Source organism: Phasianus colchicus, chromosome 1 (genome assembly GCF_987193195.1).
Source record: "Phasianus colchicus chromosome 1, bPhaCol1.hap1.1, whole genome shotgun sequence".
Lineage (NCBI taxonomy): Eukaryota > Metazoa > Chordata > Aves > Galliformes > Phasianidae > Phasianus > Phasianus colchicus.
The window spans coordinates 133,324,656-133,347,438 of record NC_143436.1 but is presented as its reverse complement, the minus strand read 5'-3'; the positions used below and the strand labels follow the sequence as shown (position 1 = coordinate 133,347,438).

Here is a 22,783-nt window from a genome sequence, read left to right as displayed (position 1 = left end):
GCTGAGGCTGTTAGTCTTTTGCCTGCAAATAATACCCCATGAGACTGCCCATTTTTAGATGGAGATGTAATATACGCAGTGCCATAATCTGAAATCTACTAATCATCCAGGCTAGCCAACTTGTTCGGGAATATTATTTCCAGGAAACCAGCTTCAAGAAAGCAGTTAAATTTGATTAGAATACAGGCTGCTTTTTGTGCAAAATCAGGCTATAGAAAAATGTTCTTTTGCAGTTATCTGACAGCTGGAGAGGAAGAATTTGCTAATAATTATTAATCACTGCCATAATAGTGCTTTGCAAGGCATGGTAAAATATTCTTTTCTTTGAAGAGCTTACCGCCTGAGAAGTAGGAGTTGTAATGTATTGCAATTGTTCTAGGTTGCATAATTTAAGATTTCAGCTGGCTTGTGGCCATGGGACATTCAAAAACCAACAGTACAGATCCTGGAATCCTGTGTGCTGTAGATGAAGAAGAAGCTGCTGAGCGGGGTTAATGTTGTTACTGTGTAATTTTAGGAGCAGAACGTACTAACTTAGCAGAGCAGCATGCTGTACAGAATAGCTGCTTTGTGACGTTAAATATTCCCCCCCTCCAATGTTTTCCTATCACTGGAACTACTGCAGAAGATTTGTAGCTACTGAAAGAGAGCAGAGAGCGGCCTTTTCCTTAGTTGCACCCACTTCTGCACCCATTTAGTTGTGTAAGAGAACAGCATTATCTGTCCCTGTTTTTGTATTTTGTTTGATGAACAAATATTTGCAAGTCCTGTTGTGAGGTAAGTGAATAATACAGAAGTTTAATTGCCTAAACCTTTCTTTTATTAAAGTCACGTGGATTATTTTTTGCCTGTAAATAGTTCAGTGTGCTTTCCCCCCCAGTTTCTGACTAAACAGGCAGAGGCAAGTGCAGGGCAGCTTTAGGAGGAGAAAGTGAGCCAGGAGGCAGAAGCAACCACAGCCCAGGCAGGGTTGACCAGGATGCAGTCCTGCAACGTGTGAGAACAGCAGGCAGAGCAGGGTGTGGTAACAGCATCCAGTGACACTCCCAGACTAGGTGAGGTGATGGACCAGCTCTAGGGTCCAGCTAGAGCTAGTAGGATGATCAGCAATGGAGAGCTAATGTTGTAAGAGGTTTTGGTTGATGTTGATTTATTTAGATAAGACCAAAGAAGACTGAAAAATGATATATGGTATATGGACCATATTATTTTCTATGCTAAAGTTTCTATGCTAAAAGTCATGCTAGTCCAAGTGCTGCCAGGAACAGGAGATGGAGCCAAAGACAAGCTTGAGACAATGCTGTAGTACAGGGCTGAGAGATCTAGCCAGAAGTCCTGCACCACCAGGACTTGAAGCAGGCACACCTTGCCAAACAAAGACTGGGTGCCCAGGCCTGAGCACTCTGTGGGTGGAAGCCCCAGGTGAGGCTGATCTGGGTAACCCAGGACTGTTAGTGTCCTCAGGACTCCAACATAAACACTGTCAGAAAAAAATTGTAATTCAATGTCACTAGAATTTCTCGTAAATTTCTTAATGTCCAGAGATCAGTATGGATGCATGTGCCTCATAAATGGATACTATGCACGTCAATCTGGAGAATACCTGAAGGACACATGTACTTTGCTATGGGAGAAGCTCCTTCTCATTCAAAGCCTGATATATCTAAAGAATCCTTCTCTTTCCTCTAAGGAGGTTTCCCTGAATTCTGATTCTACAGTTCTGTAGAAAGATATTAAGTACACAATAAACAGGAGCAAGACTTACTCTCCTTTGCATTGCGTGCGCTTTGGAAATACAGAACATCGTGAAAGTAATCCTGATGATTAACAACTTGTTCTTTTGTAACCTTTACTGTAGATTATGTGACCACTTTGGGGAAACTTGTGGCTTCTCGGTATGCAGATGGTTTGTTTCCTCAATACAAGAGAGCACACGATGGCAGCGTGTATAATGTAAGTGGAACTGACTTGTGGTAACTTCCCTGGTGCATTTAGAACGTCGTATCACTGTAAGTAGAATGATATGACTATAAAGTCTCCCTCAGACACGAAATAAATACGTAAATTTGTTGTGTGAGAACTTTATCTTTTGATCTATTTTTTTTCTTCTGTTTTCTGAAATATTAGTGACAGCAATCGAGAAGCTAGATATATCTTTGTGTTTTTCCTTGTGGAGTCTCACACTCTTGTCTTGGTGCAGCACTGCAGTAAATCTTTCCATAGAGGAAGGCTGCAGTTTCTAAGCAACATTTACTCTGTTTTGAAAGAAAGAACACTTAAAAAGAAGATGCTCAGTTTTTTTATTTTTAAAGTACTTGTAGTCAATAAAACAAATGGGCATGCTGAAATTAAACAACATAATGTGCTGTCATTGCCAGTGCAAAATGCTGCTTTGCTCAGTGCCAGTGGGTCACAAAGGGCTCAGCCCGGTCTATAGAGAGCTAGCTGGATCTCTGCCCAGGCTCATGTTCTAAGGAATGTCTTAGTAACAGCTGCTGGCTGTCCCATTGTTGAGAGGATAGATGGGACTGAAGAGATACTCATGTGAGCTAGAAAAGGAGAGAGTTAATTCATAAAGGATTTTACAAAAACAAATGGCTTGTCTTTTTTATTTTTATTTTTATTTTTTCTGGTAGCTTGAATCTTTTTTGAGGCACCAGGTGTGAAAATGGGAAAAGAATTATTTCAAGGATCCTTATTCCCTCGTTTTTTTATTAAATTAATTCTGTATGAAATATCTACATAATGTCTTTTAATCATGGGACATGTTTGGAGCAGGGGAAAAGACATTTCTAGTAGTCTTAAAGTAGTGGTGTCATTATACAACATCTGGTGAGACCTCATTTGGAATATGGCGTGTGATATTATGTACAGTTACCACAGGGTAAGAAGTAATTCCAATTGGAGTAGGTACCTGGAAGAGCTAGTAGGATGATCAGCAATGGAGTGCTAATCTTGTAAGAGGTCTTGGCTGATGTTGACGTATTTAGATAAGACCAAAGAAGACTGTATACTTGAATGTATACTTGAATGTAAAGTTGTATACTTGAATGCCCTTGGAGGCTTCCAGAAAGGCAAGATTGCAGGCACAGAGAAGAGCTATTATTTTCTCTGCTAAAAATCATGCTAGTCCAAGAAAAAATGGATGCAAACCGCCATGAATAAATGTAGAGTGGACAGCCAGAAGTTTTGCAGCCCCTCAGAGAAATGGGAATCTGGACTGGCCAACTAGAAGCAAAAGGGTGGGGCAAGAAAAGTGCTTTATTTTAAGATGGAATTTGATCAGTATAGTGCAGTGAGCTGTTTGTGTGAGTCTGGCAGTGATAGGAGGAAACTGAAATTTCTGAGCACTCCTTCCTAGGCCTCCATTCCTCTGCAGACAGCCTGCTATGTGTCTGAGAGGCATTTTACAGTGCCCTAGCTAACAGTAAAGAGTGAAAAATACATAGGAGAGGAAGGACTTCGCAGACTGATTTCTCACTGAGAAATATTCTTGTTTACAAACATTTGTAGCTCCAAGGTTTTGAACTCGTACTGGAAAGGCAGTTGAAGGTAGAAGATGGTAGGTAAATTAGCTTAAATGGGTCAGAGATATTGGGGATATGTCTTTACTGGAGCCTGCAGTGAGTTTTTAAGCCAGCAGATCTTTTTGCACAACGAACATTCATAGATATGTGCATAGAGAGGGTTTCTTGGTTTTTTTTGTGCTTAATCTACGTTTTTCTTATTTTACAATTATGACATGAGAGGTTTTAGTTGTCGACTGCATTTGCCTAAGCCCCTTCCCTTAAATAGTTAAGCTGTAATGTTGGGCATTGTTAGTGAAATAATAGCACAAATAGGAAGCCTTTTACATTTCCTTTCAAATGCTAAAGACAAGGTGGAGATTGAAGTGCCCCAGCACCAAACTGTTCACCCCCTTGTATGGCTGTGCAGCGTTTTAAGAGCCAGTCAAAATTCTGGTCTAAGAAGGTACAAAGTGTCTGTGTTCCTGTTTGTTCATCCATCTGTTCTGCAGCCCTTTCTCCATCCTCTCCCCTGTTCAGCTCACTCTAATTGCTCCGGTCTTGAGACAGACAAGGCAGACAACCCATTGGCAGTGTCCCATGCTTGTATAAAAAGATTATGAAAGGCAATTAGGACGAAATGCAGCGTCTTTTCTGTTATGGCTTAGATACGTTTGTCAAGTATTTGCTTCTGAAATAGCGGGAGAAAAATGGGTTGTTTTCACTGCTACCTTGGCCGGCGTATCTGGCACTTGCAAACCAGTTACTGCAGCTGTGCTAAGCTTGGGGCTCCATTTGTGTTGTTTTAATGTTCAGTTCCTCTCTCTCCCTTATTTAAATAAAGCTGACAGCCAAAAAAGAACTGATTCTTCATTTTGTGGAATGTCTAATGGGAGCTATTGAGCTGTATCAGCAGCGAATGGAATGGTTAACCAGTGAAAGCCGGCTGATATTTGGAGTGATTCAAGAACGGCACATTGTCATTGTTTTGGATTTTGGCACTGCAGCTCCAACCGAATTTGATCTATGCCGTGATGCACTTTCTATGGTTCTTGTGGAACAAGTGACACAGATTGCCAAATTTAACCTCATTCGGTAAGCAGAAAGGAGTCCATGTCTGCCTTTTGTTGGAGAACAAGAGTCTTATATCATACAGATGTGTGTTTGGATAATGTGATTTGTGTCATGGCAATACGTATAGATTTTCCACCAAATTTAACCCAGAGTAATGCTGAGTTTGCTGCTTCCATTTAACAAAAAAAACATCGTTACCCTGAGGAGAGGATAAAAGCTAATAGAAACCAAATGGTGATACAAGCCTTCCACAAACGTAGCACATGTAGAAAATCAGAAAGACAAGGGATGCTTTGCAACCACAGTAATGCACTTCAATAATGCATCTGAGTATTAAAGAAACAGTGAGGTCCCATCTGACTGCCTGGGTATTTTTGTGTCTTCAGGCAGTACAGTTTTCTGCCTTACAGCTGAATATACACTCCCCCACGTACCACAGACACAGGCATAGTCATTTGTATTTCTATAGATTTCCATGGTCACAGAAATAAGTAGTAGGACTAGGAAACAATACTAGATTTCCATAACAAAAGACAAAAGCTTGTTCCTTAGCCTGAGTAAATGAATCTGGGTCTAGTTTCAAGTAGAAAAATAGAAGCAGCTATTCAAATTTATGCATCTTTGCACAAATTCTCATTTTTATATAAGTGTTTGAAGTCGTAAGCTTGGATTTGTATATATGAATGGAATTTGGTGACTATGAAAAAATGGTGCACAAATTGGGCCATACAAATTTGGAATAGGTTCCATAAAGATTGCTTTCAACCACACTATGATTCTGAATGTTGTTTTATGCACGCTTTACCCTACAGATTTGTTTGTGTTTCCCTATCTTAATTCTCTACCTTATGATACACTCGATTTAAAAAACAGGGGATGATTTTCCTAGCTTTCAAGGACATAAAATATTTTCTTCAAAGATGATGTGCTAAGCTAAGTCAAAATTGAGGCCCAATAAATGTGTTCATTGATTTTTCTGTTTGTTGCAGGAGAGAGACAAAGGACAATATAGCTTACAAATTATTGCTTTAAAAGAATCTGAGAAAGTGTATTACTTCTCTTTTAGGTTTGCAAGGAATTATTCAGAATGGTACTTGGCAGAATGTTACAGATCCTGGAACTAGTTATTTTACTGGAACCTGTTATTTTTTAGATTTATCTTCTGTCTTTTCATATGTACAAACACAGGTATACATGCATATATGCACTGCACCTCTGTAATGCCAAAGACAAAAAGCCTTTGACCAATTAAATACTGAAAAGCATTGCTTCACAAATCTTACTTTGATGGGCAAATAAAGACCAGCTCTTTTTAAAAAAAGCAGAAGTAGGTTAAAATGATCTGATATGAGGACTATGCAGCAAGTCTTGGAAAGAGAAGCCAGATTGTTTTTTGTACACCTATTTTAAAAAAATTGTGCTTTTATAATAAATATATGATAAATAAGCAAAAGGACAAATATGAGTCAGGAACTGTAAAGTACTGTAGCCCTCTTGGATGTGCTTTCAACAACTGGCTTAAAAAATAGTTATTTTTCTAAGAGTTTCATTTCACCTCTGCTTTTATTGCAAGTCTAGATTTAATATATGTGGTTGATTGTTATTATTACTTAACAATCCATAAGAATACTAACAGTAGAAGAACTCCACCCTTTTGCTTTGTCAGTATTTTTCTCACTACTTTTGATTTATAGTTAATGTCACTTGCAGGGCTGCTGAGGATCTTATGAAGTGGCAAGAGAAATCTGCTCCTGTGTCTGAATATACTGTAAAATCTGCTGTTAAGTGGCTCTGGAAGCTGGACCACACAACAGCTGCCAGCAGTACCACCCCTGCTGGAGCCCTGGTGGAAGCCATGAGTGATGAGATGGTAAGCTCATATATCTTTTCAGAAGTTTCAAGTAAATCCAGGAGTATTCAGTGCCAGACTGGCTACTGTGATTTGCCCCAGTGAAATGTGAAAGATAAATATTAATGGGAGGATTTGGACGTTTTTTTCTTGACAATAACTGCATACTACATTTACTTATGGCTTGCTTATGTAAATTCAATGTATTCTGAAGGCAAAATCTTGTATTTTCTTTTTTGCAGCATGCAGAAGAGTATACAGTCATTAAAGGAAAGAGTAAATACCCTGACTTCCACTTCCTTTGCCATATATGTTTTTCAGGGTTTCAAGTTCATGAAAATATTCCTAGTATCAACATTACTGAACACAAGGAAAGCATTTTTATTTTATAATGTAACCAAAATGCTTTTGAAAAAAAAAAAAAAAACAACCTGTGCTTAAAATCCAAAATACTAAGTACAGAGATTTCTTTATGCATTTGTTGACAGCAAGAGTCTTGAAATATTTTTTTCATCACCCAGGTTACAGCTATAATTTATTTCAGGTCAAAAAGACAAAGCATATGCAGATATTGTTACTAAAAATTCTGACTATTTTTCGAAGTACCGTGTTTCATTATTTGTTTATAGCAGAAGTGACAAAACATAAAAGATATGTGCTATCATTTGAGCTAGTCAGTTAAAAATTGTATGATTTTATGAAATTGGCTTCCAATGTAAATTCAGTTCCTTGTACCCAGGTTCTATGGAAAATCATGTAGGTTAGAATCATTAGTTTTTGCTGCCATTAGAGTCCATGCCTGTGCACAGATCCGATCTTAACTCTCATTGTGAGACACTGTTTGAAAGAGAAGGTAGATTTGGCTTGAGTTTCCTTCTTGTTCCCTGTGCAGCTGAATTTTCAACTGGATGAACCTTGATGTTTTGAAAATGGTATTAGAAAGGAACTGGGTGAGGAACAAATTGTGCAACAGTGACACTTTTATGACTGCTTTTTAAAATGTGCCCTTCATAAATTATGCTAACATTTTCAATTTGCAGTGTATTACAAATTTTCTGGTGAGAAACAAAAAGATGATATTTGGATTTCAATACTGTCTGGATGAAGAAAAGGCTTATTGGACCTGAGTCTGCATGCAGATAAACAGAAATTAAAATTCTTCCAACAGTGACGCATCAATTATTTTTTCTAGACATTGGTGGGCTAATGGGTAATCTGGGGGAGCCTGTTTTGGCAGGTGATCCATGTAAGACAGACTTTAATTACTCCTAAATACAGTCATTATAATTTATAACTGACAGTTCGATTTGAGCGCAGGCCGTACTGCTGGCTGGGGGAGACCGCTTTCAGTCCTAGGCAAGACCTGCGTACTCACTGAACAGTCATAAATGACTCATTTCTCAGAACTGCTTCCGTCAACAGAAATTGCTCCAAAACAATAGCTCCTTTTTCCCTAGTCTTGGCTCTTCCTGTCATTCCGTTAGGTTGAGATTTTCTTCCATGTGTGGCAAGTCCCTAGATTCCTTTTCTCATGACCTGTCAGTACCAGGCTCAAGATCACCGTGCTGTAAGGCTGCAGTCACAGAATCACAGAATGGCGAGGGTTGGAAGTTACCTCAAGGATCATGAATCTTCAATTCCCCTGCCACATGAAGGGTCACCAACCTCCTCATTAAATACTAGACCAGGCTGCCCAGGGCCTCATCCAGTCTGGCCTTGAACACCTCTAGGGACAGGGCATCCACAGCCTCTCTGGGCAGCCTGTTCCAGTACCTCACCACCCTCTCTGTAAAGAGCTTCCCCCAGACATCCAACCTAAATCTTCCCTCCCTCAACTTAAAACCATTTCCCCTTGTTCTGCAGTTATCTACCCTTCCAAAGAGTTGATTCCTCTCCTGTTTGTAGGCTCCTTTTAGGTACTGAAAGGCTGCAATGAGGTCATTCCACAGCCTTCTTTTCTCCAGGCTGAACAAGCCCAGCTCCCTCAACCTGTCTTCGTAGGGGAGGTGCTCCAGTCCCCTGATCATCTTCATTGCCCTCCTCTGGACCCTCTCCAACAGTTCCCTGTCTTTCTTGTACTGGGGGCTCCAGACCTGGACACAGTACTCCAGATGGGGCCTCACAAGAGCAGAGTAGAAGGGGACAATCACCTCCCTGTCCCTTCTGGCCACCCCTCTAATGATGGAGCCTGGGATACTTGCTGCAGATGCATCCATGGTCTCTAACTTGCAGTTCTACACAGGTGCCACTCTGCAAGGTGTGGGTCATCCCTCCTAATATACCTTCCCTCCCAGGTAAAGGTTTTGAGGAGCGCTCAAAACCTTGTGTTCTCCTTCCAGTTCCTGTATATTTGAACCTTTCCCCAGCGTTCTGTAAGGAACACTTCCTTCATGGTATGGTACTGCTGGGTTTATGGTTAAGTGGAGTGAATTGTCTGTGGTTAGCAATTTTGTTTACTTTCTTGAGGACCTGGTTCTGCATCAGCTATTCCCAAGAAAGTTCAGCATTTTAGAAGCTGCAGAGGCAGGCACTTGATGGAAATATGAAAATTCATACTCTTATTAAATATCGAGTTTATGAATTATTGGCAGCCTTAGGAAGGAGGGGGAGAAGATGTGAATCTGAAGGAATTCAAGGAAAAGTGGTTGTGCAATCTGCATATGTTTCCCCAGATCAGGAGCCACTTCAGCAAAAGGAATTTCCAGAACAAGGGTGTTGTCCAAGGCCTGGGTCTCAGCTGGAGGAGCTGCATGCATGCTCTGACAACTATTTAGCTGGATGAAACACAGAGGGAACCTTTCAGAACTGAACCAAAGCACAGATGCGTGCAAGTCTTGGTTTATTTTGATTCTGTGCACCTGTTTATAAAACTGATAGGTGTTGTGTTAACTTTACACTTTAATGAAAGATGTTCATTCTTTTCTTTAACCTTAGCATTTGACTAACATTGATGTCAGAATGACTGACAACAGACCTGCTTGCTCCCAAGCAAGCGTGGTGCTTAAGTATAGGCCCTAACTTCCACAGCCCCCTGTGCAAGACCTGGGAAAACCCATGGTGCTGCTGTGTTAATTTGTGAGGTTCCTGCTTGGAGGAGATGTCTTCAAGTGCTGACCAGTAGCCAGAATATTCCTTACCATACCTGAATGCAGTTTTTCTGTTAAACAGCTATTGATCTCTATTTGTCAATAGATATATACTGTGGGTATGCCGTAGAGTCCATACACTATTCTTACTGTCTTGAACATCATCATGGGTTAAGTGTTGGTGTTTTGTTGTAAATGTTGGTGAAAAACCAAGGAGCATATTTACTAGCTATTCGTTTTGCATGGTCATGTGCAGGCATTATCAAATCCATCATAATGTAATACGCAAGCAAAAAGCAAAGGACGTTTCTTCAACTTCTCTGTCTTCTTGCAATGATGTTTTCATAACATAAGTGTATGTATTCATAACAAACCTGCCAAGTTCCTTCTGCCTCAGAAGTATAAAAAATATGAACTATCTGCAAATACCTGTGGTAGCATTCAGAGAACGATGCATCTTTCCTAACCCTCGAAATACACGTTGCCTATGAAAGTATGTCTGGTATTAATGTTCATATTGCTTTTCAGCCCCTGGAAAGGCATCAGGTTAGTGCTCCCTCTTCCCCCCAAGTGGAATGCAGCACAAAGTCTTTTCTTGGCTATTAACACAGTTGTCCTTCATTGTACTTCTCTCTGATTTCAGTTAACTTCTGGGGGAAGGGTCTTGTTCTGGGCAGAATTAGGCTTGTGAGTTGTGGGTCAAGTTCTCTTCTGATTTTAGGAATTTTTTGTGGACTTCATCTGAACTGCTAGCATAAATGAGAAGGAGAACTGAAAATCTGCAAATTTGATAACCCAAGCAATGTATTGATTCTACCAATTTTTCGTACTGGTGCTCAGGACAGCACAGGGCTTTGCATGAATACCAACTATCTATGTAAAACAGTCTTCCCAGTTCCTTATTTTTTGTTTGTTTGTTTTGTTTTATGACAGATTGAAGCTGTTTATTACTTTGTGGTGGGTGACATTCCAGCAGACACAAAGCAGCTACTCCTTGAGAAGGTTTCTGATGGCCCTTGTCGAGTCAACACTGTATCTTTTAATGCCAGGGAAGATGAAACTGTTATTTTTCTAAAAGAGCTGAGCCACTTGGCCTCTGGAAGGTATGACAAAGAAGGATTCCAGTATAAGATTTCAGTACTTGTTTTTTGCTGCTAGGAATGCTATCTGAAGATACCTGAATGTTATCCCTTTTTTTGTCATGAGGAAAATGAGACAAACCAGATCAGTAAGTGGTCTGGACAAACAAAGGAAATAATCTAAGAGCTATAACTGAAATACGGGATCTCTCTCTCCACATATGTGCTCACTGGCTTGAAGAAGGGCCATTCCTTATTTATATCCTAAATCATCTGTTGTCTGCTTCTCTTTGAAAGTCTGAAAATTGTTTAGGAGAAAGAGTGGCAACATCAAGTTTTCATCTTATTGCTCTGTACTTTGGGAATATCCACAGCCACCAGCAGAGGATGTGGAGTTTTTTTGGATCGAGTGTCATGCAGACATGTACTTGAAAGGTAATGCCTGTCCTAAATAGGCAGTGCCTGGATCAACAGGAAATTGAAGTAGTGTTATCCATTAGGCCTTGTTGTGTGAAACTGCAGTTCTGCACCCTGCTTTTCAGTGTGGTTGGTGGAAACTGATATATTCCATATGGTTGCTGGCTACTTTATCCTGGGAACCAGCTGTGCGGCGAGAGTCAGCCTTCATTAGGAAGGAATAATACAACTTTAATCTTGATTCTGATATCAAAATAAGGAAAACAAATGAGAAAACAAAAAGAGCCACACTACCTAATTCTGGCTCAGCACTACCTAACTCTGGCTGAACAGCAAGAGGCCAACAGGAGCTGATGAGGTGCTTTTCTGCTTAACAGAAGTCACTATACAGTTATAGAACTGTGAAATGACTGCTGTAGCTTTCTGTTTCACTGTTGTTTGTGAAGAGTGGGAAGGTCTCCAACAGTAGAAATCTCCCAAACGACAGCAGAGCAATTGGTAAGATGGCAGCTGCTTAGCTCTTTTGTAGCCGTCTGTGTTTAGAAGTAGCTTTTAAGAGGTGGAGTGTCTGCCAAAAGCCAAGACTGTGGGAAATTGTTATGTTTATTCTGATATGTGTCTAAATGAACTGTGGTACCTCTATGATACCACATACATCATTGGTCACCATCCTTCATTTTCTTTTGGCAGTGTTTTTCCCTCCTTTATAAGAGGAAAGTGAATGTTTCTTGCATGGTAGAGAAAGAGGCAAGAAGAGTTGCGACAAGGTGCTCTGAGGAATTGTTTTCCTAATATGATTCCCATTATCTTCACTATTTTTTGCACTAATAATAGTATAGCTTTGGTTCAGAGGCCACAGATATCTTGCTGGTGGACATTTGCCAATAACTGTCTAAAAGGTTGTCAGAGAATTGTTAAGTTCATGGGTTTTTCTTGATTTAAGCCTGATTCTGGTGTAGTTCTGCTTTAGAAAGGCTTCTTTTTCCTGCTTTTCTGTTATGAGAATGAGGGTAAATGAAGTCTGCTTGACTTCCTGATTATGTGTCGATAGTGAAATAAATGTTCCTGTTGGGCTTTGAACTGAAAGGATAATCTAATTTAAGGGTGTTAGTATCCTCTCAGATATCTCGAATGACTTGCTTGCTCAGCTGTTAGGAGCATTAATTAAAAACAAATTTCCAGATGATTGAAAAGGAATGTGCCTCAGAGAAAGTTATACCAAAATGAAAGTATGTTCTTCATGAAGAAACATTAGAAAGTACATACATGTATACAAAAGTTTGATAACGTTCATAGTATTGTTGTAATTGAACATTTGATTATCTTGAACAGATAAGGAAATAATGCCAAAGTTGTATGTTGCTATGATCTTCCATATGTGACATTCACATTTAAACTAGGAAAGTATTTACATAGTTTACAGACTGGTGAAAACCCATTTTTTATTACAGATTCCATGCTTTTGTTGAGAAGAATTACTATAGAGATGCTACTGGATCTGCGCTAAAATGTGAAGAAGATGGAAAAGGTCTAATTGCCCAGAATTCCAGAAAAGTGAAAGGGAGAATGCCACTAGGTAGATAATTTTAAAACCAAATTGTGTTTTTAAGTGAAATTTCAAGGTAGCAATGTAATGTAGGAATTTGCTTAGTGTTAAAATAAATCTTCCATAGGCATGGGCCGGCTGGGATCAAATTTCAACATTTCCATTTGTAAAATGGAAATGCTGTCAGCAGGAAGGAGAGGGAAAGGAAAAGAGAGAAGTGAGAAGAATAGAGGATATACATGTGAGAATGTAAGAGAAATGAAAAAAGAATTAGAAGCAAGAACATTTGTTTCAGGAGTAAAGATAAACACAGCAGTGCTAATGTCCTGGTGGTAATGTAGACAGTAATGGCAGAAAGGGAGATGAAAGAGATAAGAATGGCATCTGATACAACAGCCACATCAGTAAGACCAAGTTCATTTCTAATATCAAGGAATTAAACCCACATATGGTTGACTTCCTCCTTTCAAGCTTTGAATTTATCATGAAGATAGGCAGAGAGCACAGTAAAAACTAGAGAGAAGGCACAAAGAGAGAGGAAAAAGGTGAAAAAAATGTAAGAGGAAGAAACAGAAAGAAGCAGAGGAGAAGCAGAATCTTCAATTTACTGTGAGTGGAGCTGGACAGAAAGATCTCAGCATGGTTCTTCTTAGTCACAATGCTTCTTCCACCGGGAAAAGTCAGCCTTACTGTTCAGTGGGACTAGACCAGCTTGTGGTGTGAAGCGAGTCCTTCAAGTCTGATATCTTTATCAGCAGGCTTTTTCAGTTGAAGTATGTTTTTTTTTAAGTATCAGCAGGCGTAAGACCTCTTTTCTCTCCTGGCTCACATCCCCAATATTCTGAGGGGCGTTAGTGTTGCATTACTGTTAGCTTCTTCTTACTGTTAGGGAACCTATGGCATAAAGTGAACTTAGTGACTCACCATTTTTAAGTCTTGGACTAACTGTCCCATATTTTCTGGGTTGTGATCTTGTTCCTTGTGTACTAATCTGTCCTTCAGCACGACTGTGGTTATTCAGTATGAAAGAAACATAATGGGAGAGTTGGGAGGCAAAAATAAGAGAGCAAAAAGTTTAGGAACCAAAAGCAGAGTGTACTTCAGAGCCCTTCTTCTCACTTCATGCTAATTTAGAGTGCTGTAATAATCTCCTTCAGTCTGCTTCAAGTGCTTCTTTGCCAGACCCCATTTGGGTGCGAGGGGAAAGCTGGCTTCCTCTTCCCCCAGGCACCAGCCTGTATAATAGATGGGCCTGGAGCTCCTAGATGACTGGAATTACTTCCTCATCACTGTTTCTAAAGTTGAAAGCTGAATAGCTTTAATCGCTCAAAAGGGCAGTAATCTCCTTGAAGTGCATTGTCTGTTTTGTCTTATTGCTATTATGGAGTAGAATTTACGTGTTAAAAAGGAACACAATTAGCTTTCTACATTTACTGGGTATTATAACCACACTTGTGACATCACTGGTAGCCAATCAGAGCCTTTCAGTTATATGCAGAATCCAAAATCTTCTCAGAAAAGAAAATGTATAGGAGACATTCTGGCCCGTGCCTGATGTCTCGCATTTCACAGACTCCTTCAAGGGTGTAGAAGACGATAATAATAAAATTGTTGATTGCTCACTGATGTGTTCTAAAACTGGTTCTTGGGTGTGTGGCATAAACTGTACAAGGAAATGAATAGAAAATGAACCAGAGATCTAATCTTCCAAATGTGATGTTTCTTGGAAAATAGAGGGCAGCACAGGAATATTCTGATTCTGTTTCTTTTTGCACATCAAATGCAACAGCTGGAAATTGAAACTCATCATTCCATTTTATGGACTGGAAAAAAAAACATTTTAAGGAAATCTGATAGTTTTCTGGGTAACCACTGAACAACACTGCTTTGCAAATGTAGGTAATCTTCATGCTCACTCTTTTTCATCTACCTAAGCAAAAGAAGTCGGAAGTGAACTATTTAAAATTTCAGATAAGAGCTGACTTCTCTCCTGCTTTGCATCTTGATCAGTCATTTAGAAAGGAAGCATAAGAAACTGCCAAATAGGATATATGTATTTTTTAAACTCATTGAATGAGTGCTTGAGATCAAATCAGGTGTAAGCCAGTAAATAATTACGGTGCTTGTAGTGGCAGATTCAGTCCTATTTCTTGCAGAAGAAATACTCTTACATAAAATCTTATTTGGACCAATGTGGTGATATCTTCTTATTCAGCACTGATTTTCCTGTTATCACTTCTGCCTACATTCTTTGTGTAGCTTCTTCATCTGCTAAAAGCTGCAGAATTAAGCAATGTTGTTGTGTAGCTAGAACTGTAAGTGGAAGGGAGATGGAATTTAAGTTGGAGCATGAAGTCCTAGAATGCAAGAGAGATGGTGAAAGCTGTGGTGAAAAAGGTTCTCCTTGAGAAGGGCACGGTTGTGTTATGGGCTTGGATTGGGAGGACATAGGTGCTAAAGAGGGCTTGAAAAGCAGTGGCATTTTGAGCTAGATCCTGAAATTTATAATGGCTTCTGAAGTGCAAACAATAGTACATCTCTGGGCAGTATTTCTCAGTGTGGTGGAGTAGATGAACTGTTCGTGTAAAGAAAATGTCAGTGGACAGAAGTCAGGATTTGAGTTTGAGACATATCTGATAAGAGGCGTATTTTGACATGGCCAGACTTTTGGAATGGCGTACCATTCCAGTGTGTGGAGACTAATGTGCTTGATCAGTTTTGAGGTTTCAGAAAGCCAGGATAATGACTGCATAGCAGCTGCTTTACCAATGAGCCGAAGCAAAGATCATTGCCTCTGCATTTTTCTCACTTGTGCTTTGTCCAGTCTTAGTAACCTAACCTTGGCCTGGCAGCTCTCTTTGCTAATGTGTAAAGAGTGATGCAGATAGCTGCAATACCACACGGGATACAAAGTTCATTTGCTTTGTCCATTTGCCCAGGGGAAGAAGGGCAAGATGGGGACAGGGTGCCTGCTGCTTGACTCTGTGGGTGCTCAGGCAGCTGTCCTCCTGTGCTCCTCTGGACCTGCAGGCTTCCCCTTCCAAAGGTGCTTTTGATAACCGATTTTTGGGAGAACACTGCTGTCTTCTGCTGCCACGTAGAGGCTGAGGAAGGCACCAGCAGTGAAAAAATTGCTCTTGCCTTGCAGGCAAACAAAGTTTACAATATATCTTACTCCATTACATCTGGATTTTGCTTCCACAGCCTCAGTCAGATCAGCAGAGAAATAAGAAATACTTCTGTTTTTCATGGTTTCCATCTGTGCTGGTATTTCCTTGACATTTCAAAGACCCTGTCAGTTTCACAGGCTTCTTTTTGCATGGGCTTTTTTTCTAAGTATGTTTTGTACCTTGAATATGAAATGAAATGGGTTAAAATGACTCATCAAACTGGAAAAGTTTGTCTGCTGGGAGGTAGGTGTGGAAAAGCTTTTTGCTTTAATATCACCTGATGGTATTAAATAACTGGGAAATGGAAATGTGGATGGTTCTGAGTTTTTGCGTACGTGTGTAAGTGTCCATGCCTTTTCACTTGAATGCACCATTTTGCTTCAGCTCACACAAGTCAGCACAAGCGCTCCTGGCCCTTATCTCAGGCTCTCCTGCCTCCTGTCCCCATCTTTTTCCTTATTTCTATGGCCTCCATTCTCTGGGGCAGGGCTTTTTTCAGCACAAAGGCCATGCATGCCTCACCTCAGCAGTGATGGCGGGAGACAGCCGAGCCATCAGGTGCTTTGTGCAGGCTGGGGAAGGCAGAGGAGTGTTAAGGCTGCTTCCCTCATGCGTGTCATCTGGCCACCCTACCACCATCGCTGCTTTGTGGCTTTTGAATTGGAACCTGGTGGCTGTTAAACAACCAGGGAGCATAACCGCGTGGTGGGCCCTTCCTCTCTGGGGATGACATGATGATTTAAGAGGTCTTTCATGCAATGTGGGCATGAAAGTTGTGCCAACAGACCTGTAACGTCTGGGGACTGCCCCTCCACAGCAGTGGCTTCTGACTGCTTTTCAGTTGGTGACCCCCAGAATAGCACAGCAATGAGGTCTGAGTGCAGGGAACATAAGTTGAAGACAGGTTTGTGCTTTCTTCTTGCAGGGACAGGCTGTGGGGTGAAAGGCACAGCTGGAGGATGTGACCTGTGACCTGTGTGTTTGTGTGTTGGGTTTGGGGCAGTTTGAAAAGGCACGGCTTTTTTCTCCCACTTCTCCTCAGCTATGGAGGAAAAAGTGCAGGTAGAGATGGGAACAAACATGGAGGTGGAGGTGAGCCTCCCTTGTAGAGAAAGTAGCTTTGTTTGCCACTGCTTACAGCCTGCTCTTCTAGCTGAGCCTGCAAAAAATTGTTGCCTGATAATAGGTTTTCTAGGCAACTTGCTGTTTGCAATGTGCAGTTGTTAATGCCTAGATTTGTCCTTACAATATGCTCCATTAAATGTATTTGCTTTGAAAATGCATGTAGTTTTATTTTGCTGGCCGTGGCATTAATAGAGAATAAGATACTTTCTTATGTAATACACATTAAATACATGCATCTTATCAGAGACAGTTCCAATAGTCCTGTAAATTTGAGTAGTCCATAGCATGAGCTTAGGAGGAAATGAAGAAACATAATAAAATCACCAATACTATTTCAAAGGTAGTTGAAAGTTTCTTCCTGATTTCAGTATTTTCAAACGCAACATTAAAAACCTTCATAAAATTAAATACATTGATTGAAGTTGTAAATTAATGATAACAGACTTTGATTATTTTTTTTTCTGTCTTTTATGTTGTGGAATGATCTACTTTACTCGTGTCTTTTGTGATGTAGGAAATGCTGATCTTTGCTGTAACAGAAACAGGTTTTTATGAAGTACAGGAAAGTCCCAGGAGATGGCAGTGTACAACAACACATTTCAAAATATTTCTTGGAAATTAAAAGCATTTCACAATTAAAATTGAGTTCTTATTTAGTAGAAAATGCTAATTATTATTTCAGGGAAGTTTATCAAAGAACAAAATGATCAGGTTTGTTTGTTTACTGATAGCCTACTTTAACATGAGTTTGCATGTCTTATCTTCTATAGGGGGAACTACCAGTGAATATTAACTGAACCACTAGATGCTAAGATAAAGTTTGCCTTGTTCAGCATCTTCATGTGCAATTCAGTAGTAGGCTATGCTTTGCAATAGCTTTTAGTCTGCATTTGTGGTTAGGATAGCTCATGATTCAGTTCCTTTTATATACATTTTTACTGTTTACACAGTTTTTTCTATATAGTCCTAGATTGCAATTTCAACTTAGACTCAACACATTTTTAGTATGTGTTACTTGGGTGTACATGGTGACTCAGTTTTAATAATTGTACTCTACTAAATAAATTCATGTTTTAGTCTTTTAATCAAGGGAAGCAAATCTACTGGGATTAAGAAAATCTTGTGTCAACTCCTGCTTTGTTGTTTGTTTGTTTGTTTGTTTGTTTGTTGGCATTTAATTATGGCTATCTGTTGAGGTTTGTTAAGATGAAAATCAAAGTATCTTACTGAAATTATATTACATACTCTTATGGAAAAAAGAGATTAAATTTTAAAGGTTTTTATATACTGTAGGAAATTGAAGGTGTTGCAAATGTCTTCTCTTTAAATTTTCAGAGTTGATCTAATATTTGGAGCTTGGTTTTGCAATGAAGTCCAGAGAAAAACATGCGAATTTCTTTGTGGAATTTTCTTCTTATTATTTGAGAGCATTAAAAAGGATTTCCTCTCATTGTGGGAACAGTCTGAGGCCAGCTCTGTAGGTTCATTCTTGCAGACTAAACACCTCTCATGTTCTGATTTTGAACCCATTTTTGAATTCCATCTAAGAGCAGCACTTGTCACTTCAGTGAAACCCCATGAACAAGGTGATGCAGTAATACCTGGATGACTTCGTGATAATACAGGACTTATAAAAAGCAGAAATTGGTACAGATGTCAAGTTCTATCTGTTATTCCTTTTGCAGTAGCTGGTGTTCGTGAAGATGTCTTTTTGATCTGGAAAGAGTTGGAGGAAGCTAGGAATACACTGAGACAAGTTCAGAAAATTTTATCTGAATCTCATCAGCCTGATTCTGCAGGTGGTATCATTTACATTTCTTTTAACAGTTACCATTGTATTCATGACCAGTTTCTTTTATTTATGAATAGTTTTGATTACATGTTGATTTGAGGACAATTTTCTCTGAAATAACTATACATAGGTTGTACTTATACTTAGCAACCAAAGATAGAGTTGCTTAAAATCCTGCATTGCTAACCCCTGTTTACTACTGCTTAACAGGTAAGCCTAAAACATGTCATTTTAAATTCATCAATGACTAACTTCAGAAATTATCTAGATTTCAAGATATTGAAGCTCCTTTTTTTGTGTGTGTGTGCTTTCTCTCTCTGCCTGAGCTGGTCTTCGATTTTTGTTCTTAACTGTGCTGGGGGAAGAACCCCATCATGATCTTTCATGGGTAGCCTCCAGCTTGATAGCTAGTTTATATTGCTGAAAAGAGTGTAATTTTGACTTCTCTTAGTCAAAGTCAGAGGACTGGAGCTGATTCTGTATGAGTGCTCTGACAACCGTTGCACTGAGCAACATGGAAGAAAATTCACATCTGTTTGTTAAACTAATAGTTTCCACCATTATGTTTGGCCTAGGATATGTTCCATTTGGACTTAAACTTAGTGGGGACCAAGCATGGCTGGTTCCCAGATCCCTGGAAGGCAGTCCTGATAGATGGAGGTGCTCTGAGCATGCTCTGGAGCAGAATGGTAACACTGCGATAAAGACTAAAGGGAATAGCCTCAAGTTGTGCCAGGGGAGGTTCAGATTGGATGTTAAGAAACACTTCTTTTCTGAAGTGGTCAAGCACTAGAACAGACTGCTCAAGGAGGTGGTTGAGTCACCATCCCTGGAAGTGTTCAAGAAACATTTAGATGTTGTACTAAGGGACATGGTTTAGTGGTGAAATATTGGTCATAGGTGGACAGTTGGACTACATTATCTTGGAGGTCTTTTCCAACGTTGGTAATTCTATGATTCAGTGTTTCACTGGCAAGTTTGTAATACTGAAAGGCTGGGAATACATGAAGTCTAGAAAGCTTCAGTGTTGAATTGTAACGGAGTGACTGGTTTGTCAGGACTGGAGTTGTGGCTATCAGCGATTATCATCTTCTGCATTAGCCCCTGGCTTTAGAATATTTACTTGATGTTACTTGGTGGTATTTTTTAGTAAGCTGATATAAGGTTCAGGCTGAATTATCACATCTCATCAGTGATTTTGTGTAGCTCCAATATTGTTTGTGCAGTGTAATTGCTTTTACTTGGACTGAGTGAAGGCTGGGGTCAGGCACCCTTCTCTGGACTACCTATTGAGGAACAATTTGCGCAGCTGGACAATTGGTCTCCTGAGCTTTTGGTGTGATGAGGTTGTGATGGTGAAGATTAGAAGCTGGGAGCTTTCTTTGCCTGAACTGGGTTTGAACATCTGACAGCAACATAACTTTACAGGACTTAATCTGCATAAATTCTTCTGTGAAGGCATAATACACTTCTTTGTACTGATAATAGCATCTTCTGCATTAGCAAGGCTTTCCTTATGAAGTTAAACTGTTCTACCATAATGTGTATGAACAAAAGGACCACAGTAAAGCTGTAAAGGCAGCCCTAATTTCAGTGTTTACTTTTGTGTGTTTGACTATACACCTTTAATGTTCTTATAGTACATGCCTTCATACATAATCACTTCATAAAGTGAATTAGAAGAAATGAAATAAGTGTGGTTTTTTTTGGCAGTTCTTCAGCATTGTTCAATATGACTGTTGTCCATTGATCTAAATAACTGCAATCTCTGCTTGTCTGCATTTCTTCCTGTTTTTGTCATCTTGATCCCTTTTTTAAATGTTCAGCTGCAGGACAGTTTATTATAGATTGCAGTGCTCTGCAGGAGAGGAAAAAGAGAAAAAGAGACAACTTTTCTGCTGAATATCCTACTAATGCAGTAGTTGCCTGAACTGAGATGTGACTTTTTATGTGAAGCATGTGAAAGAAGGAAAATGACTGTGTTCTTTTTAAAATGGTGTGAATGCATTTGTGACATTTGCTGGGCTTGCTGTGTTAAGAATGAGAAGCAATGAGAAAGCAAATGTTTCCACATGAACAGGCTCTGCCCTTGCACCTGCGCTGGTGCTGTCTGATCTCTGTAGTTTGTTTTTTTTTGTTTAAATTAATATCTTTTTGTGCATGTTTGTCTACAGGCTCAGGATCTACATATGGTTTTCACTAGCTGTATCTAAATAAAGTAAATGTTGATACTGCTTAGATCACTGAAATTAATGTGTGAGAAAATGAAAGCACCCTGCTATAAGACCCACTCATGAATTATTTGGTTTAGGTGTATTTTATCAAGCTAGTGATGCAGAGCCCTTTATTGTCTTCCCTCTCTGATAAATGAAAAAGGGGGAGCTGGCCTTTTTAGACGTAGAGAAGGCTGAATTACTTGATGAGTTCTCTGTCTTCATGGCCAGTCAGGCTTCTCACACCTCTTGTGTCTGTGAACTTCTTAGTGAGGGATGGGGGAGCAAAATCCCTCCAAGTCTATGAATGGAGGAAGTCCAAAATCGCCTCCTGAGGCTTAATATGTACAAGACAATGGAGCCAGATGACTTGTCCCAGGGTTCTGAGGGAGCTGGCTGAGGTGATTGCCAAGCTCTTCTCCATCACATTTGAAAAGTTGTGACTGTCAGGTGAAGTCCCCAGTGAATGGAAAAAGAAAAATACCACTCGTGTTCAAGAAAGGGAGAAATGAAGACCCTGAGAACTACAGGCTGGTGAGCCTCACCTCTGTGCCAGGAAGATCATGCAGTGGATCCTCCTGGAAGAGATGTTAAAGCACATGAAAGAAGAAGAGATGATTTGGGACAACCAGCATGGTTTCACCAAGTGCAGATCACGCCTGACTAATCTGGTGGCCTTCTATGATGGAGTGACAGTGTCAGTGGACAAAAGAAGGGCAACTAATCTAATCTACCTGGATTTGTATAAGGCCTTTTTCTACACTGGAAAGACACTGTTTTGAAGACTGGACTAATAGACGGACAAAGAATTGGTTGAATGGTCGTAGCCAGAGGGTGGTGGTCAACAGCTCTATGTCTAGGTGGAAGCCAGTCTTGGGACTGGTGTTCTTCAACATCTTTTTCTATCAACATAAACAGTGTGATTGAGTTCACCCTCAGCAAGTTTGCTAATGGAACTAAGATGAGTGGTAAAGTTAATACAATAGAAGAAGGATTGCCATCCAGAGGGACATGGATATGCTCAAAAAGTGGGCACACAAGAACTTAATGAGGTTTAATAAGGCTAAATTCAAGGTGTTGCGCTTGGGTCAAGGCAATGTAATTACTGATGAGAGGAAGTACTCATTGAGAGCAGCCCTATTGAGAAGGACTTCGGGATCCTTGTAGAGAAGCTGCACGTGAGTCAGCAGACCAGAAGGCCAACAGTATCCTGAGTTGCATCAAAACAGCAGGGAGAGGGAGGTGATCTTCCCTCTCTACTCTGCCCTTGTACTCTGTGTCCAAACCTGGGGCCCTCAATATGGAAGAGATGTGGAGCTGCTGGATTAGCTCCAGAGGAGGGCCACAAAGATGACCAGCGGGAGCACCTCTCCTGTGAAGACAGGTTGAGGGAGTTGGGCCTGTTTAGCTTGGAGAAGAGAAGGCTCTGGGGAAACCTCATTGTGGCCTTACAGTGCTTGGAGGGAGCTTATATTCAGGAGAGATACTGATTTTTCACACTCTTTGACCATGACAGGACAGGGGGGAATGGCTTTAAACTAAAAGCGGGAAGATTTAGGTTAGATGTTAGGAGAAAATTTTTTACTCGGAGGCTGGTGGGGTGCTGGCACGTGTTGCCCAGAAACACTGTGGATGTCCCATCTCTGGAGGCATTCAAGATGGGGCCCTGGGTAGCCTGAGCTGGTGGGTGGCAGCCCTGCCCATGGTAGGCTAGGTGATCTTTAAACTCCTCTCCAACCTAAGCCTTTCTATGATTCCATGATTCTATGATCTTATTACCTGTGTACAGAGATGTGCAATTCCCATACTTAGGGTGATCCTTAGAAAATTTCTACAACAATACAACATGAAAAATGTAAGCAGGAGAACAGTCATGACAGGTCAAACAAAAAATATCCTATTTAATTCAATATCAGTAATATCAAT

General features: G+C 40.1%; 1 protein-coding gene across 1 annotated transcript in view; it reads left to right on the top strand.

Moving 5' to 3' along the window:
• Positions 1–22,783, top strand: part of VWA3B (von Willebrand factor A domain containing 3B) — a 69,930-nt gene that overhangs the window by 4,702 nt on the left and 42,445 nt on the right. The window contains 6 exon segments of the mRNA XM_031605255.2: positions 1,859–1,953; positions 4,351–4,601; positions 6,291–6,450; positions 10,449–10,618; positions 12,463–12,587; positions 18,538–18,651. Of these exon segments, the coding sequence (XP_031461115.2) occupies positions 1,859–1,953; positions 4,351–4,601; positions 6,291–6,450; positions 10,449–10,618; positions 12,463–12,587; positions 18,538–18,651 (915 nt within the window).